Source organism: Carassius auratus, chromosome 39 (genome assembly GCF_003368295.1).
Source record: "Carassius auratus strain Wakin chromosome 39, ASM336829v1, whole genome shotgun sequence".
In the NCBI taxonomy this organism is placed as follows: Eukaryota; Metazoa; Chordata; class Actinopteri; order Cypriniformes; family Cyprinidae; genus Carassius; species Carassius auratus.
The window spans coordinates 3,816,293-3,836,005 of record NC_039281.1 but is presented as its reverse complement, the minus strand read 5'-3'; the positions used below and the strand labels follow the sequence as shown (position 1 = coordinate 3,836,005).

Below are 19,713 nucleotides of genomic sequence, written 5' to 3'. Positions count from 1 at the left end.
TATTGTTTTGGCCAAGGTTATTGAGAGTTGGACTTAGTATGTTATGGCCTCTGAAGCAACAGAGAGATGTTTTCTAATAGTCAGTGTTTCCAATGTTCTGAATGTAATTGACAGTATTGTGTTTTACTTAAAAAAAAAAAAAAAAAAAAAAAAAAAAACACTTTACAGAAGTTTCCAGCACCTATAAGCTTCCTGAATTTCTGAAATGTACTATTTCTAAATTGTTTCTAAATATGCTATTGCTACACTTCATGGCAAAAATTGCACTGGTCTGCTAGACTTGGTTGAACAAAAATAAACAATATTTTGTTGCTTAAGCTTATGTATTCAGTCATTATTCAATGGTATACTATAAATCCATGTGAAAAAAATTCAAATATGCGATTAAATATGCGATTAAAATGCGATTAATTTCGATTAATTAATTACAAAGCCTCTAATTAATTAGATTAATTTTTTAATCAAGTCCTGGCCCTAATATATATATATATATATATATATATATATATATATATATATATATATATATATATATATATATATATATATATATATATATATAGCATTATATTGTATTCAAGTATATAATACTGTATAAACTTAGTATTATTATAGTATATATTTTAAAATATATTAAAGAATTATATTATATAATATAAATTGTAAGTTTGAAAAAAATAATGATAGACAAGTCCCAGGAAGGAACACTAACAGGGCGTGCTGGCCTCAAATGCCTAAACTCCACCCCACGCAATGTGCTATGCAGTGTTGAGTGAACCAATGAAAGTGAATTGTGATAGTTAGAAGATTAAATACTAAGACGACTGTTTTTACCTTGTATAATTCTACCAGAACTAGTTCTGAAAAAAAAATAAATAAATAAAAAATCTATTTATATATTGCACATTTAATAGAAACAGACTCAAAAATTTAGCAATTTATTTTTCAGATTAAGCCCATATGCTAGTGTGCGCTGCATGTAATGACTGCGAGAGACTCATTATTGACAAGGCTCATCAGTTCCTGACCTTTAGCTCTTCATATTGCCACATCTTTAATCTGCTAATCCACAGGGCGGGAAAGACACTGGAAGCTATAAAAAGGTTGTTAATGAGCTCCAGCGGTTCGCTTTGGGTACATAAACAATCTAAGTGCTGTTGAACAGATGCCACTGAACAGAAGTCTGTTTTTTGTGGCAGCTCTGATTACTGTGTATCTTGCCCGTATGCTGACAGATGGGGCAGGTCTGAGTGCTCTAAGAGCACGGCTGTACAAGACGCTCCTATGGGGCCTGCCTCATTGCTGAAGAGTCCAAGTGGCCCTGTTAAAAATGGATGAGGGAGAGGCATATGCATCACAGCATGGCAGCCCTCACCACATTGCGGCACACATGTCCACTCGGTGGAACAGCAACACAACAAAGCAGCCCTTTGCACGCAGGGCTAATAACCCACAGTGGCCCAGAGAGCGAACCTGGAATGTCAAAGAAGGGAGTGATGGACTCCAGGCCTCAAATCACCAAAGGTAAAAATGGAAATTCCCAACTGAAAGTGCAAAGTTCATGCACTTGTGAGTTATTTATACATGGGTTCTCTCAGGACATTTCCTCCACTGTTAGTAGTGACACTTTTGTCTAATTGAATCTAGTGAAAACTTTGCTATGGACACTATTTTTCACATAACGCTTACAAAGACCCCTGTAAACATTGCTGCAGATGTTCTTCTGAAGCTACACGAATGCCTAAGGATCTTTTTGATGTGTATTTTCATCTGGAAGATGCCATTTGTGAAGAGTTTGCATCTGCAATACATTGCATTCATTCATTGTCGAATGTTAGCATGATATTCAAGCAGATATTTCACAATAGAGGGTGTGAATCTGCTTTTAGACATCAAATATTTGCAAATGGGACCCTTAAAATAGAAAGTGATGCATTCCAGATGATGCAATCGTTGACAAACATGTTAATGGCTCATACCCTGCTATATAGTATGGAGGTAAAGACACACTAACAACTAATAACCGCTGCTTAACTTGAATGAACCACATCAAATCCCAGACTAATCCAGCCTTACTCCCATATATGTGCTGGCCTGAAAAATGATTGACAGGCTGAAAGCACCCCAAAGTTCTCTGTAAACTGGTCTTTAGAGCACATTTATGTTCTAGCGATAACATCCGAGGCATAATAGTAAGTACCACAGAAGAAAATTTAGATTATTCCCCTTTTTGAGTCTAAATTGGGCCACATAAATGAACATACAATGGACACAATACCAGACCAAGACCAAAAAGACCAACAATACAGAGGGTTTAAAGAGAGCCATTAACAATTCCTCACTTGCCTGACTTCTTTCTCCAGTAAACACAAAAGAAGATATTTTGAATAATGTTTAATTATTGTTTTTTATTTTTCATTTAATATAAGTCGATGGTGAAAAAACAAAACAAAACAAAACAGAACAGAACAGAACAAATAAAATACAAATACAATAAAATGTCATTACACTGGACTGAAACAACGGTTAATAAATAACATTTTTTGTTTGGTTAAATTCCTAATTTTTGTTCTAATCTCCAAATCAGAAATGTGAAATCTGTATTTTTGTTTTATTTACTTAAACCATTCTATTATTTTGTTTGTTTGTTTGATTCACTCTTTTAACAGGGATGACAGGTCTGAACTTCTACTGACCCTCCCACCTTACTTCAAGCACATAAATGCACTTTATCATAATTACAAGTATGAAAATCAAAATACTGTCATCTAACTGGCTGCTTGAGGATAAAACCTGATGCACATTTTTCGTTCTTGACAGTTTTGTGCTTACAGTGGGTCAAACCTTCAGCATTTAATCTCGAAGACAATTAATTTGCAGTGTGATAGAGTGGGACACTCTGAATGGGATAATACTGGTCTGGCAGTTTCCTTTGACAGGGCTCCGGTCAGAGAGAAGGGCACGGAGAAATTGTTCCAGCAAACTTTAATATTGTAGTTTGGGTACAATCATTGGTGTACAAATAGGCATATGTGTGGGTGTCTGTGTGTGTGGTCTATAAAGGAAACAAAGAATAAAATAATAATCACAATGTACAAAAGTATAAAAAACATGTACAAAGGTATACAGTAATATCCAATGCAATAATAAACATGGAATCAGAATTCTGAAATATAATAATTTGGTCAAATAACCTGAAAAGAGTCATAAACAACTAATATACAGGCATACGAAAGGTTAATGAGGCAACGTAGGAATACTAAATGGATTTGGTGGTCTTCGCTTCCCTCTAGTGGAAGGGGGCGCAACTGCACCCCATGCGCTCAGCACCTGAGGGGCGCATGGCCAGGGAGCGCTGAATTTCACTCTAGGTGCGTCTGACAGCGACACAGAGGCTAAACACGATTTAGCAGTGGGACTACAGGGCATAAGAACTGAAATATAGCACTCGAGAATACAGCTTAAGGCTGAGATAATGTAAAGGAAATAATCTCCAGTCTAACAAGGCTTGTTCACGTGATACCTATTAACTAAAGAAATACACACGAAAGTATCAAACCATACATATAATATACTTAACATGAAAACAGGTTAAAGTATACAACATCTAAACAAGTCAGATGGCAATACTTGCATCTTAGTGCAAGATGAAACTTACTTTCGATTAGGTTACGCACACGCGAGCCACCATCCCACAGAATGCGGAGTCGGGAATGAGGATGTGATGCGCTCGGAAAGGATATGACATCATTATAGTTTCAAAATAAAATGACAGGAAATAAAAGACTTTCCGACATAGCCGCCCCCAAATTTAGCAATAAATTTGAATCCCAAAGAAAGTCTACTTAGTTGGCGTCATCTTCATCCTCCCAGGCTGACAGCCGCACAAGGCGCACGACTGGCCGTAGGTAGGTCTGTCCCTTGATCTTAACTTCAGCTGCCCTGACTCGTCCATCCGAACCGGAACAGGTCTTCACCACTCTCCCAATGGGCCACTGAGCTCTGGGTAGCTGCGAATCAACCACCATCACCACCTGGCCAGCAACCAGATTGTCAGTGTCCTTGTGCCACTTCGACCGCTTCTGTAGGTCCGGGAGATGGCGACGGATAAAGTTGGACCAGAAATGGTCCGCCAGGATCTGGCTGTGGCGCCATCTTCTTCTGCTGAGAAGGTCACTAGATGCATAGACAGCTTGTGGAAGTGATGCATCGCGGCGTCCCATCAACAGTAGATTTGGTGTGACGGGATCCGGATCCGCAGCATCAGAGGAGAGGTACCCAAGCGGTTTAGCATTGAGTATTCCTTCCACTTCAATCAGCACAGTTTGCAGCACAGGTTCAGCGACGGTGTGGTCCTGAAGGATGACTTGGAGAGCTGACTTAATCGACTTGATCTCTCGTTCCCACGTTCCCCCAAAGTGTGGAGAGCCAGGAGGGTTGAAACGGAACTCGATTTGCTGTCTGGCCAGCTGTTCTTGAAGAGGAACTTCTAAAGCAGCAAAACTGGCTTGCAGCTCTGCAGCTCCACCTCGGAAGTTGGTTCCTCTGTCAGCCAGGATCTCAAATGGCTTTCCGCGGCGGGCGATGAAGCGGCGGAGGGACATCAGGAAAGCATCAGTGTCTATACTCTCCAGTAGGTCAAGATGTACACAGCTCGTCGTCATGCACTTGAAAATCAGACCCCACCGCTTTTCTGTACGCCGGCCCACCTTGACATTGTAGGGACCGAAACAATCGACTCCAGTCGACCAGAAAGGTGGCTTGTATAAGCGGAGTCTGGCAGGGGGTAAGTCTGCCATCCGAGGGACCACTGGAGTAGCGCGCCATTTCTGACATTCAACACAGGCGTGCTGATGATGCTTGATGGACTCTCTTCCCCGGAGGATCCAATATCTTCTCCTCATCTCGGCGAAAACCCGCTCGGGACCTGGATGTAGCAGTTCACTATCATATTTCTTAATGAGCAGCTTCGTGACATAAGATTTGGGATCGAGGATGATAGGATGCATCGCATCTGGGTCAAGATCTTCTGCTCTGCGTAGTCTACCTCCCACTCTCACCAGGCCCACAGCTTCATCATACTCTGGAGCAAGCATGAGCAGGCGACTCAGTCTCGAGATGGACTTACCAGCAGTAAGAGCTTCCACTTCTTCAGGGAAGGACTCTCTCTGGGCTTGTCTGAGGACATGTAGCTCTGCTGTTTGGACATCAGCTGCTGTCATGGTGGGGCTGCTCTGGTCATCAGCCGCCCCATGAAGGCTCTCATGGGTAGCCTTGAGAAGACTGTCCCAGTTGTCTATATCAGACTGGAGTGTCGTGGTCGGAAAGCAAGTGGTGGCTCCACAGAACAATGTTTTCCGAAGTTCTTCCTCGTCAGCTTCTTGGGCTTCTATTAACGGAAGCACTGGCCAGGAGTCTGGATGTTGTAGGAGGAATGGTGGACCTTGGCTCCACCGGTTCGGCTGGCTGAGTTCGAGCAGGGGTTTGCCGCGAGTAAGGTCATCGGCTGGATTGTCAGTGGTGCGGACATACCGCCAGGTCGAGTTTTCAGTGAGCTCTTGAATTTCTGCGACTCTAGTTCCTACAAAGACCTTGTAGCGACACGAGTCGGAATTGAGCCACGTTAAAACTGTCATCGCGTCAGTCCAGAGAGTGACTTGCTGGGAAGGGAGTGACAGTTCTGTCATAATGACTTTAGCCAGCTGGGCTCCGGCTAAAGCAGCACACAGTTCGAGGCGTGGCATGGATAGTTGTTTGCGAGGGCTCACTCGTGACCGAGCCATCACAAATGCAATGTGGACTTCACCTTGATTCTCTTGGGTGCGGAGGTAAGCAACGGCCCCGTAGGCTCTTTCAGAGGCGTCGCAGAAGATGTGTGCCTCTCGTCTGGGTGCCCCAGTGTCTGCTACTGATGGGACATAGCATCGGGGGATTTCCACTTGAGGAAGATGGATTAGTTCACTCTCCCATTGTGTCCAGATATCCAGCAGAGCCTCTGGTCTGATCAGTTCATCCCAGCCAACTCCCACTCTCCACAGGTCTTGAATCAGGATCTTCGCTCGTGTGGTGAATGGAATTAGGTATCCGAGGGGATCATATTGTGTTGCCATCACCTTGTAGACGTTCCTCAGAGTTGGCTGTGAATATTCTACTGGTCTGTGGCGGTACCCAAGGCGATCGGTAAGGCAGTTCCAGCGAAGGCCTAAGGCTGGCTCTTCGGGATCTTGTCGAGACTGAGAGAGCCACAACTCGGTGCTTGCTGCTTTCGCTTCCAATGGAAGATGCTCAACAACGGTGGGGATGTTACTGGCCCACTGCCTGATGTCAAAGCCTCCAGCTGAGAGCAGTTTACGCATCCGGTTGATAATGGTCTTGGCTTCATCAGCGTTCGTGACACTGGTCAAACAGTTGTCGACGTAGAAGGCAGTCTCCACAAGGTGTAGGATGTCCTCATAACCGCTGCTGTTATCCTTCACATGCCGCTGCAGGGCGTATGTGGCACAGCAGGGACTACATGTCGTCCCGAATGGCAAAACCTGCCACTCATACACCGTTGGTTCATCCTCCCTCTTCATACCTCTCCAGAGGAAACGGAGAAGGGGCTTGTCTTCTGGTAGCAGGCGAACTTGATGAAACATCGCTTTGATGTCACCACTGATAGCCACACTGTGTTCTCGAAAACGAAGAAGTACACCGAGGAGAGTAGGACCTAAGGTCGGACCGGGCAACAGTTGGCTGTTGAGACTTTGACCGTTGTGCTGGTAAGAACAGTTGTAAACAATCCTCGCCTTACCGTTGTGGTGGACAACGTGGTGCGGCAGATACCAGGACTCTGTGGAGCTGTCTACTGTGTCAGGAGGTAGAGGTTTGGCGTAGCCCAACTGTTCAAGTTTCTGTATTTCTTTACAGTAGGTGTTAGCTAGAGCAGTGTCTTTGGCTAGACGGCGTTCTGTGCTCCGTAGCTGTGAGAGCAATGTGTGCTTTGGAGCCCAGAGCGTGAGGCTTGCTTTGCGCCTCAGTAGTGGAGTAGCATACCTTGTTACTCCATCCACCTCTGCCTTGACTGTGCGCTGTTCCAGCAGTTCTAGGGCCTGCTGATCTTCTTTGGAGCGGATCACAGTCTTGGCTTTGGCATACGGGGTTATGTCAACTTCCCACAGTCGTTCGACGTGCCGTTGCAGCTCTGAGTTAGTAGACATGGTGAAGTAGCAGTGAGTGCGCTCACCAATGAGGTTAAGGTTGGCGGGGCCTTGCAATGTCCAACCAAGAGCAGTACGCACAGCTACAGGACTCCCAGGAGGACCTGCTCGGACCGGTTGTTTGGGAAGCAGCAGATGTGGAAAGTCAGAGCCTATCAACAGAAGCGGCTGGACCTTGTCAACCTTCGGCAGGGGAAGACCTTGCAGGTGGGAGTATCTGCGCATGAGTGACTTGACAGGATAGCTATGCTCAGACAGACTCAGCTCACTAGCGGTGAAGGCATGAAAGATGTGGTATCTTTGTTTGGGAGAATGAGCTGGGGAGATGTCGAACGAGACAGCGGCTCCTTGTAGACGGATCACCTCATGGCGGACAGTACGTAAAGGCAAGCTTTCAGGCTCTTTAGCTAAATGGAGATGCTGGGCTGCTGAGGGAAGGATGAGGGTTCTCTCCGATCCATCGTCCAGAATAGCGAAACCTTCCAGAGTGTGCTCGGCATTGTACAGGCGCACCTTAACTAGCTTCAACATGACTCTCTGCGGACGACTAGGACGGTCAACGTATATGGTGTCGGGAGCAGCACTGACCATTAACACTTTCTTAGCCTCTTGGGAACACACTTCGTGGAGCACGGTCAGGTGTTGCTGTTTGCACACTTGACAAGGCTTCTTGAGAGTACATGCCTCAGGTTTATGGTTCCTGCCACACCTCCAACAGCCTCTGTCTTTGATCCAGGCGGAAATCTCTGATGGAGTGAGCATTTTGAATTTGGGACATAAGCTGAGGTAATGTTCACGGGCGTCGCAGTACGGGCAGTAAGGCTTCACACTGGGTTTACCTTTGGGTGACTTTGTGCTGCGAGCAGGATCTGGAGGGGCTACCTTAGCTTGACTCTCAGTGCTGTAAAACACGTTGGATGAAGGACCCTGGGATTTCTTTTTGCCCTTAACTGGCTTAGGCTGGTCTTGGAACATCAGAGCTGCTCGAGATGAAATGCGCTTTGCTTGTGACTTTAACTGAAGCCAAACTGAGAAGTCTTCAAGCGTGTAGGTCTGATCTGTGCCGGTCCTCAGGATGCCTCGGTTTATGCTGTACTCCACAAACGCATCTCGATAGCTAGTAGGCAGTTTGCTTAGCAGCCTGTCGACGTGGGAGCCACATCGCAGTTCATAGCCATTCTCACCCTCGAGGGAGCGGAGCATGCCAACTAGACCTTGTACTGAAAGGGCAAAGTTGTCAAATGCCTCTGGATCTCCAGATCTTACGTGAGGTGAGTTTAAGATGGCACCCAGTTCACTCTGCACGAGCTGACGCGGTTGCCCATATTTATCTTGGAGAGCCTGGAGGGCCGAGGTGTATGGCTTTGGATGGTACATGTAAGCTTGGGCTAGCTTGTAGGCGCTTGGCAGTTTCAAGTGATCGAGGAGGACTTGATATTTAAACTGCTCTGTGAGGTGAGCATGTGTGTTGAGCAGATTATCCAAAGCCATCTTAAGCAGGGCAAAGTCTGACTCTTTACCTGAGGTGAAGTGAGGTAGAGTAGGTCTAGGAAGGCCATAAGATGTGGCAACTAGGAGCTCCATGAGGTCTGTACCCGGCGTTGTCCTGTAATCTAAAGGCGCTGTGCCCTGTCGTGGAGAAGGTGGCATGGCGCTGTAAGGATAGGACAGCGTGTTAGCAGCTGATAGCACTGGCTGTAGAGGTGTACCAGGTGGAGGCACATATTGGACCTGGGCTTGACTATAGACCATGTGTGGCTGGCGAAGTGGGGCCATATACTGTCCTACTGACAGTGGCGGAGAACATGAGGTAACGGCACTCACGGCTGATCTGGGAGCCGACTGCGAAGCTGGGTTGATGATTGCTGGAGGAGGAATCATAGTAAGATACGTAGGCTGTGGCTGAGAGAGTACACTAGTAGTAGTATAAGCACTCACTTGTGGAGCGGGCAGGACTGATGTAAGACTGGTCGAGACAGGTGGACTTCTGACTATACTGGAGACTGGTGGCATTACATGCATAGATGGAGTAGAATGGAGCAGTCCATGTCCATCTTGTGAGTGGAGTAGGAGAGGCTGTACTTCTGATGAGGACCTTAGATTGTACTCACATTCACTGAGGGGCCTGCAGGAACGGGGACTCTCAATTCCTTCTTCCTTCAGGAAAGACGTGATAAGAGCTGCTTGCGCCAATTCCATCTCTTTCTCTTTCTGTCGCCGTCGCAACATCTGATGCCTGGTGATAGCCTCTTTACTCTTGTATGCCATCTCTGCTTTCTCCTCCAGTCGACGTCTCTGCCGTTCTTGTTCTCTGAGAAGTTCCTCCTTCTCATAGAGGGCGTCTCTGGCTTCTTTGTCTAGAAGAGTACACTGCTCATCCACTAGCGTCTGCTCCATGATCTGCCGCTGCACTTCTGCTAATTCCATCCGCTTGACCTGTTCCTCCAACATGGCACTTTGTAGTTCGGATAGCCCGTCTGCAATGGACCTCTTAGTTGATGAGGCAGCACTGGCTCGAGATCTTGGTCTGCTACGACGAGAAGATACCCAGGATCGACATGACTCTGCTCTCACAGATGGCAATGAAAGTGGATCAGGGATTGGGATGTCTTGAGCTGGGGCTGCTGCTCCGAGTTCCTCAGCTTCAGTGGAAGGGAGTACGGTGACTCTCGGTGTGTACCCAACTTCAAAGTTTGCAAGGGATGCTGGTAACTGTATCTCCCGCTGGGGTCGAGAACGCACTGCTGGATCTGCAGATGGTTGTCCTGGCTCCATATTGTCTCCAGAAAGCTGTCAGATCCGGCTCGAAGGACCATGTGATAGAGTGGGACACTCTGAATGGGATAATACTGGTCTGGCAGTTTCCTTTGACAGGGCTCCGGTCAGAGAGAAGGGCACGGAGAAATTGTTCCAGCAAACTTTAATATTGTAGTTTGGGTACAATCATTGGTGTACAAATAGGCATATGTGTGGGTGTCTGTGTGTGTGGTCTATAAAGGAAACAAAGAATAAAATAATAATCACAATGTACAAAAGTATAAAAAACATGTACAAAGGTATACAGTAATATCCAATGCAATAATAAACATGGAATCAGAATTCTGAAATATAATAATTTGGTCAAATAACCTGAAAAGAGTCATAAACAACTAATATACAGGCATACGAAAGGTTAATGAGGCAACGTAGGAATACTAAATGGATTTGGTGGTCTTCGCTTCCCTCTAGTGGAAGGGGGCGCAACTGCACCCCATGCGCTCAGCACCTGAGGGGCGCATGGCCAGGGAGCGCTGAATTTCACTCTAGGTGCGTCTGACAGCGACACAGAGGCTAAACACGATTTAGCAGTGGGACTACAGGGCATAAGAACTGAAATATAGCACTCGAGAATACAGCTTAAGGCTGAGATAATGTAAAGGAAATAATCTCCAGTCTAACAAGGCTTGTTCACGTGATACCTATTAACTAAAGAAATACACACGAAAGTATCAAACCATACATATAATATACTTAACATGAAAACAGGTTAAAGTATACAACATCTAAACAAGTCAGATGGCAATACTTGCATCTTAGTGCAAGATGAAACTTACTTTCGATTAGGTTACGCACACGCGAGCCACCATCCCACAGAATGCGGAGTCGGGAATGAGGATGTGATGCGCTCGGAAAGGATATGACATCATTATAGTTTCAAAATAAAATGACAGGAAATAAAAGACTTTCCGACATGCAGTGTCCCTGAAATCTGGCTTACTTATCATTATCACACCTCATGCATCTGGTCTTCAATAATTTACTGTGGCTTTCAAATAAACATGACATAGAGGGCCTGGCCGTAAAGAGACGTTCGGTAACTGACAAGCTGTTCAGTGAACATTCTTACACATTTCCGATTTGAATAATTGATCTAGATTTTAATAATGAAGGAGAAAATGGAATGGAATGCAGTTAAAAATGTATTTATTTATTTTGGATTGGTTTAACCATTTTAAATCACCTTGAGGGTGTTCAACTCAATATAATATATGTAGCTGGGGATTTACTGCAGAAAGCTGTTTTTAAATGCTTTAAAATGAATGGCCTTCACCACACTGACTCTCTCAGCTGAGGAGTGAGCTACATTCATAGAGTGCTCAGAGCAGCTGGTGGTATGCAGAAGTTTTCTATGTGCAGTTCAGCTGAGGTTAAAGACGTGCTACGCATGTAATCCCCTCAGGGTTCAACAAGACGGATTCAGCTAATGAAGTAACAATGCCTTGTCACCTGCTTTTTTCCCTCAAACAGCAAGGACAACCATCCTGACAGAGTCATTAAAAAAGATGCTCGCATATGAATTTCCCTTGTGCCTGATGTCTTAGTGCTGATCTTGAGTCATATTTGGAGTAACCACAACTCGCTCAGCCGATGTTCAAGGTGACATTATGCAAAGGCCTAAATATATCCCTGGAGACTTGTTTGTCGTGCCTTTAATAAGCTCTGATTTAAAGATAAAAGGCTACTAACGGACTTTCAAAAGGACTGTTTACCGTGTGTGCATAAATATGTCACATCACTACCAAGCTGTGCTAGTCTCTTTTATTCACAAGAACAGCATTTACCAATCTGAATTCTTATTGATACACCCGTGGAGGCTTTTCTAGCCTTTGGTTCAGCAGAAAATGCATGTCAATGTAGAACTCAAGCCAATACAAGCCATGCAAAAACTTCCTATACAGGCACACTAGACTGTGAAGAAAAAAAAAAACCTTCATTGGCACTTGAGGAAGGCACAAAGGTCTTAAAACATTCATGCACATATCAAAATAACTGCACCAATTATATGCAAACGAGAAATATAAAATATACATTATTCTTTATACTTTGTAATTGCATCCCTGGAACAACCTTGAAACTCTAACAAATATTTGTAGCTCAAAAGTGCAACAGATATTGAATGCAACCTAATTTGTTTGAGGAAAACATCTGAACATGGATTTGAAAGTATATTATGAGGAAGTTTGATGATGAAGAATATAATGATACATTTGCTCGGACTTACCTCCACCTGTTGACAAATCTGGATGAGTTTGGCCATCTGGTTCTCTAGCTCACTGTTCCTCTTCACCAGATTGGTTAAGTTATTCTCCAAGGTCTGCTGTTGGAATGGCAGAGACATGGCATTTAGACAGAATGAATCACTCTTATTCTGCCTGACATAGACAAGCTTTTTTCCATTCATCCCATCAAGATATTATAAATATATTATATATATATATATTTTTAAGAAATCAATACTTTTATTTATCAAATTTTATTTTTCGGGGGACACCAAATCAGCATATTAGAATGATTTATGAAGGATAATGTAACAATGAAGTCTTAAGTAATGAATGGCATCACGATTACATTCGAAAATAAACTAAAATACAAAACAGCTGTTTTCAACTGTAATTATATATTTATTTTGATCAAATAAATCAATGGAAGTGTACAACCCAATTATAATATATGAATTTTGTGCCATTAAATTGATTAAAAACAACAGCATATAGGTTTGGAACAATTATTTTTGGTTGAACTTCCCCCTTCAATATAAATACACTCCAAAAAAACAGACGGCTACATTTGGAATTTAAAACTATCACATAATACATCTGCTTTCAAGGGACTAAAACTTATTTTAACTTATTGACTTATTTTAGGGCAGCAGAATATTTTTCCCACTGATCCTGATCTGTTTTTTTTTTCATGAATTAAAGAAAAACACTGCGGATGATAATGTTAGTGTAGGTGCGCATGGATAAATGATACAGAGTCCACAGAGATCCCACAAAGACGGATTCGATTTAAAACAAGCAACTAACAGCAAATTAGTTCCACATCACAACCACTAATCGTCACTAACGAGAAACTGTGTGCGCTGGGCTGAGACTTTCACACTGGGGGGAGGGTGTCCTAATTCATGAGCTCTAGTGTACACTTTGCACAAACTAAATTAAAGTTTAATAAATGGTTTAAGGTCAGAAATTGTTAGTTTAGGTCACTGTGAGACAAACCGCTTACATTTTGTAGCTCATGTAAAAGGGATGATGTACTGTCCTATTTTATTGAGCAAGGGAGTTTAACACTACATACAAAATATATATGAGGGTGTTGCATTTCACTGGATCACAATTGGGAGAGCCAGAGAAATGCGTAATTAGTTAAAAGAGTCGACATGCTTCACTAAAATACAAGTTTGAAAGATAAAGAGGGAAATCGTAGCGACAACGTAAAGAGAGCCGTCCCATCATGCTACATGAGCAGCTGTACGAAGTGATGACCCGCACAGCGGGAGACAGGAGAGAAAGATATGAACATGGTGCTGAGATGAACAGCTGATTTTAATGACATGAGAGGAAACAAAAAAGAAGCCCGAGCGGACCGAAAAGCATGCAGAAACGATGGGAACAACAACATCAGCATACAAAAGCGAGAACAGAGCCTTTATGTTCTCTTGTTTTGTGTTGTTGGCTATTCATGCATATGTGATGCAGCCTGACCCTGTCCACCTGCACGTCCCGCACCCCCCGTCTATGGCCTGAAATGCTGTCTTACACACATCCAGTACGTAGATTGTAAAAGGGAGCCGGTGACTCACCGCGACGCTTGTCTTTGATGCCTCCATTACCGCTTCAGAAACTCTGGCAGGGCTCACTTGAAAAGCCTATGAACACACACACATACACACAGCCTTACTGGTCTGGCCCACTGATGGACGCAAGTATTATTGCCCCTGCTCTGTCCGGCGACTGGTTTTCAGCCTCTTGCATGCTTTATCCCTCCTGCTCTGCTGGGTAAATGGGCTGGAAGCACCTCCGAACAGGTGAGGGTGTCTATGACAGACTGCTTACTCTCAGTGCCCTGATAGCTTGCTTTACTCGGGGGCTTCTTGCATCAGGCACGCTTGTTTGGGTTGTCAGCATTTTAAAATTCAAGCTCACCCAGCAAGGACAGATGGGGGTCATTAATTAAAGACTGAACAGTCAAGGATGATTTATAGATCAAAACCAAGTATCACCTCCCAGGAGACAGAAGACAAGCTGCCGGGGGTGAACGAGCTTTGAGCCCAATTGAGTGAGAGAGAGAGAGAGAGAGAGAGAGAGAGAGAGAGAGAGAGAGAGAGAGAGAGACTGATAATGAGAGGAAGGAAGGAAGGAAGGCAATGAATGACAGAAGGAAGGAAAGAAAGGAAGGAATAAAAGTCAGAAATAAGGAAGGAATGAAGGAAGGAAGGAATGAAGGAACAAGGAAGGAAATAGAAGTAAATGAAAGAAAGAAAGAGAAGGAAGGAATAATTGAGAAATAAAAAGAAAAGTATGGACGGCAGGAAGGAACGGTGAAAAAAATGGTAATGAAAGAAGAAAGAAAGAAAGAAAAGGAAAAAAACAAACAGAAGGAAGGGAAAGAAAAAGAAAGGTATAAGGAAGAAAGGGAAAAAATAATAACAGACAAACAAAGGAACCGACAAAAGAACAAACAAAGAGGAAAAAGGAAAGGAAAGGAAAAGAAAGGGAAGGAGGGATGCTGAGAGAGAGAGAGAGAGAGAGAGAGAGAGAGAGAGAGAGAGAGAGTGGAGTGGCCTCAGAACAGCGGACCTGGTGCGGTTTGGGCTGAACAAGTCTGAAGTACACACTCATTAAAGCAGACACTAGACTTCAAAGACAAAGACACAGCCATGCAAGAGGAAGAGCAGAGAGAGAGAGAAAGAGAGAGAGAGAGAGAGAGAGAGAGAGAGAGAGAGAGAGAAACACACATAAAAACTCTGCTCTATCTAATATGAAACAAACAGAGTGCTGCAGTACACAAAGTGACACTGTGGCATGACAAAGGAATAAAGCAAAGAGTGAGTGAGAGTGAATGATATGAAGGACTAACAATCTAGGCTGTGTTTCGGGTGAATTTATTACAGTTGAATTACATCTGCATATACTACTTATATTAGCAAACGCTTCACAAAAATAAATCAAATAACAGCTTGGATGTAGCAAAAGAATCAAACTTGGTTGGAAAGCTCTTGTCCAAATGATTCACAGTTTGACGAGACCTTGTTATCAGATAAGAGATTAGCCCAGATACAGGGGGAAGGCGAGATGTACAAGATATTTGTTGAGTTGAGTTTGATGCTCACAAAGTAGGCGTTACACGCTTTAACAGGCGTGCGCCGCATCCATTAGTTCTGGGTCAGAGCTACAACAACAACAAATCCTGAAAAAGAATTTCATCCCGAGGCGAGAAAACAGACTTCAAAGTGGGTGTGTTTAATTATTCTGTGATCCTCTCCACTTGTGTTTTTTCAGGGAACACGATGCGGAAACACAGCAACCACGCTAACAACGGGCGGTTGAGTGCGTGCATGTGTCAGCAACCAGAGCCTGCTGGGAAATGTCGCTTGCACCAGATAATATTCCAAACCAGCACTCTCCAGAGACTCGCAAACTCGGTCTAATGAGAAGCCACTGCTGTTTCTTACCAGCCTCTGTTCTTCTAATTAATTAGACAGTCATTTAATTCTGTCTACATTACCCTTGTTTGAAGCTTGTCTGGGGAGTGACATTAAGCTTTTAACACAGTGGAATGCACCCCCTTCTCTCCATCAAAAAGAAAAATAAATAAATCCCACAATGCTGTGTTTAAAGCTTTGACTCAGTCATGCCTATACTTCTAATACACATGAAAATGTACTGTTGAGGTTAGAAGGGGTAGGTGTTTTTTTTTCTGATCTTTCTAATCCTGAGTTTATATCTCACAATTCTGACTGTTTTCATAATTCTGAGTTAAAAAAAAAAAAAATCACACAATTCAGACTTTTTTTCTCGAAATCCTAAATTAAAATCTCGCAATTCTGACTTTTTTTTTTTTTACATTTCCAAAAACCACTTAACATTGTAAAATATTTTGCTGACTTGTGTACTTTCATTATCCCAAATGTTTAAATACAGATAAATAAGCAATTTTAACTAGTGACATGGACCGGTGTCGATAGTATCATTGTGTCGCCTGCCAATGACATCATAACCCATCAAATTCTGGTTTTGTTTTGTAGAAAACATATGGAAACGCCAAAGACCTTTTAATATGTTGTGTGTTTCAATGGATTGGTGTCAACCGCACAGAGTAGCATTATAACAGAACTTTCAAATGTATCTAGTATGATAAAACAGCGCTGCTTTTTCCCCACATATGCACGACATACTGTATGCACGACTGTGGCATAATAAAAGCTCTACTGCGTTCAGCATCCTTGTTTAACCTCGACATCTTACGGCTTTCATCTCGCAATTCTGACTTTTTCATAATTCCGAGTTATCATCTTTCAATTATTATTTTTTCTTGTAATCCTGAGTTAACATCTCGCAGTTCTGACTTTTTTTTTCATAATTCTGAGTGAACATCTTGCAACTTCGGCTTTTTCTCTTGTAATCCTGAGTAGCATCTAACAATTCTGACTTTTTTATTGTAATTTGAAGTTCACATTTTGCAATTATTACTTGTTTTTCTCAGAAATACAAGTTCATATCTCACAAATGCAGGGTTTTCAACTAGTAATTGTGAGTTTAATTCACACTTTTTTCCATGCAATTCTGAGTTTACATCTTGCAATTCAGCTTTTATCAGCAAAAAGTCTGAATTGTGAGATATAAACTCAAAATTGTGAGATAAGTTGCAATTACCTTTCTAATTTTTATTTCATGGCTGTCTGAAATAAACTTCCATACTTCCCTAACCTCACATTATCTATCCGTCTACGTATTTCACCGGGAACAGATCATCAGCCTGAAGGCCACAGACAGGAAGACATGAAACTCCACTGACTAACCAGCTTGAAGGTAAAAGGACGAGTGTCAGAGGAATTTGCTCGATCTCATGGGAAAGACAAATCCCTTGAGGGAAAATGTGCTTCATGCAAAACAACTTAATAGGAATGTGTTTGAGTTAATTACAGCCACGGAGGACATTAAAAGGAACACAGAGGAACCTCCGCTTGTCAGAGTCTGCAGGAACAGGGACACTTCAGCTTCTAACCAGACATTAGTGAGGTTAATTAATTATATTTAATTTATAAACAATATCAAGGTTGAGCAGGATTAAAAAATATTCATTAAACATGACAAACAAGGCTCCGCAAAAAAGGGCAGTTTTCTTTTTTGTGTTTACTAGTATCTATGGAAAGGTGGGAAATATTGAACTTCCCTTGTAAAAAAGATTTTGGGCAGTCCTGAGCTGATGGATGTGTATGATGGGGACAGACTATAAATCCATCAGTCAGAGGATATCAGACAGGTTTGTTATTTTGAGAACACATTTTAGAACACATAATGTTTTCATTTGCCATGCATCTGTTTTGAAAAGACTTAAACGTCTGGTAGCGTGTGATCCTCAGTTGCTTAGTACACAATACCCAGGTTTTCTGTGTAACCATAAAACAAAACAAAAAAAGCAGTAAGTGTATGATACCTAGTGTTTAAAATTCGGTTTAGAATTTTCGCACAGTTTACACTAGACTTAGCTTTGTATGCTTTTTTAGGTAAAGACCATTTACGTAAAATGTCACGTTTTTTTTTTAAATAGCTACACTTGCCAGAAAACTGCCAGAAAGAGAAGCTTATGGTTTTTTTAGTAAATCCATTATCTCCTCTTAATGCGTGCCTGGAAGGCCGATATTGGCATCTGCTTGAAAGAGGAGCATGGATGTCACAGTTAATGGCCGATGTGGGGCAGGAGCAAACTCTGGGTCACCACAGTAGAGGTCACAGCGAAAAAAAAGACATGCAAAGCTGATGAAACTACATGAAAACAATGCATGGCAGAGGCTGTTACACAAAAAAGCCTGAGCCCTTGAGAGGCTCTAGAGGTTTCAGATGCAAAACGGAGCTTGCGGATTATTTATAGCTGCAAAACTTCTGAGACTGTTTTGGAAAGATACGGTCTCCTCCATTTGACTTTGAACCCTACCCGAACCCGACCCTGCATGCTCCCTGTAATCATAAGCCGAAGACAACTTTCAGCCTGACATCTGTGTTTGACAGGCAGTGTAACAAATGGTTTATTCAGAAAATTAATTTGCAGAAACAAGCCTTGGCTCATCTTCCAATGAGTTAAGTGCTATCAATTTGGACAAGCAAGGGAACGCTGAAGACTGACTCACGTGGCCGGTCTGCTAAATGGCTTTACATTTCACTTGTTGAACACAATTAACTGCTGTAGATTTACACGGGATATGAATGACATGGTGATCCACTTTGCCAAGTAAGACATGTTCCCTGATCAACATCTTTTGTAGTCCAAAAATATAGACTAAACCCAATCCCTACCTTTAAACTGAACTCTACCCATAATTTATTCCTAAAATCAGTGTGAAATGATATCTGATTCACAAGGGTGTAGAAGCGCCTAACCCTGATCGTAAGCATAAAACAGATATTTCCTGAAAAGTTATCCCTCAAATCTGATTGGTTGATAGGAATGTTGTTCCAGGATCAACAAAGATGTTGATCCAGGAACATGTTGTCCTTGGTGAAATCACTTTCAGCGATTCAACTGATCTGAAATAATGTGCTTGCTAATGTCGAATTGAGTGTTTTGATTGGCCTTGGGGTTCAGACTGGTCTCATTCTTCAGTTTAAAATATCACATGCCTCCTGAAGCCCAAAACATTTGGCTGTAGATTGGTAAAGTGTACACAAGCGTGCACAGGTGCCCAACTTATATCACCACCCAGGAATGCTGTACACAGCCTCCAGACTCTCATTAGACTTTGAAAAGTGGTGTTATGAAGTCAAGGTGAAAGAGGGTGGGTACAGAGCAGAGGTGGAGAGAAAGACAGCACTGTTGTTTATCCAACCCCATAAATTATGCCTGTGCTTGGAGAACAAAAACAAATCTACAACTGGTGCTATTGTGCGTTTTGTTGTTTTAGCTGATGGCGTACACCCTGGAGATATCGTGGATGCTGTAAATCATTTGACGGGGCCTCGAATGAACTAAATGAATTGTTCTCATTTAAGTTCTCATTGAAACTCACATCAATTCAGGACAGTTCTTTCTTTTCTAAGGTAAAAGGTTTGAGTACTCCTCAACTCATGGAGAGTGATGTTTTCTGGCATATCTGTCATATACAGTATTGTTCAAAATAATAGCAGTACAATGTGACTAACCAGAATAATCAAGGTTTTTTGTATATTTTTTATTGCTACGTGGCAAACAAGTTACCAGTAGGTTCAGTAGATTGTCAGAAAACAAACAAGACCCAGCATTCATGATATGCACGCTCTTAAGGCTGTGCAATTGGGCAATTAGTTGAAAGGGGTGTGTTCAAAAAAAATAGCAGTGTCTACCTTTGACTGTACAAACTCAAAACTATTTTGTACAAACATTTTTTTTTTCTGGGATTTAGCAATCCTGTGAATCACTAAACTAATATTTAGTTGTATGACCACAGTTTTTTAAAACTGCTTGACATCTGTGTGGCATGGAGTCAACCAACTTGTGG

General features: G+C 42.5%; 1 protein-coding gene and 1 long non-coding RNA gene across 5 annotated transcripts in view; both read right to left on the bottom strand.

Moving 5' to 3' along the window:
• LOC113057713 (probable E3 ubiquitin-protein ligase MID2) overlaps positions 1 to 19,713 on the bottom strand; it is a 150,570-nt gene that overhangs the window by 27,443 nt on the left and 103,414 nt on the right. For 2 of the 4 annotated variants that reach the window (XM_026225208.1, XM_026225207.1), the window contains 2 exons: positions 13,822 to 13,887; positions 12,241 to 12,336 (listed from right to left, as the gene is read on the bottom strand). In XM_026225208.1, the coding sequence (XP_026080993.1) occupies positions 12,241 to 12,336; positions 13,822 to 13,887 (162 nt within the window). The remainder of the gene's footprint in view (positions 1 to 12,240; positions 12,337 to 13,821; positions 13,888 to 19,713) is intronic. The other 2 variants (XM_026225209.1, XM_026225210.1) reach the window with 2 other exon arrangements.
• LOC113057714 (uncharacterized) lies at positions 10,015 to 10,924 on the bottom strand. The gene is made up of 2 exons (XR_003277868.1): positions 10,793 to 10,924; positions 10,015 to 10,189 (listed from the first exon to the last, which is right to left on the bottom strand). It is a non-coding gene; the product is annotated as an uncharacterized LOC113057714 (long non-coding RNA).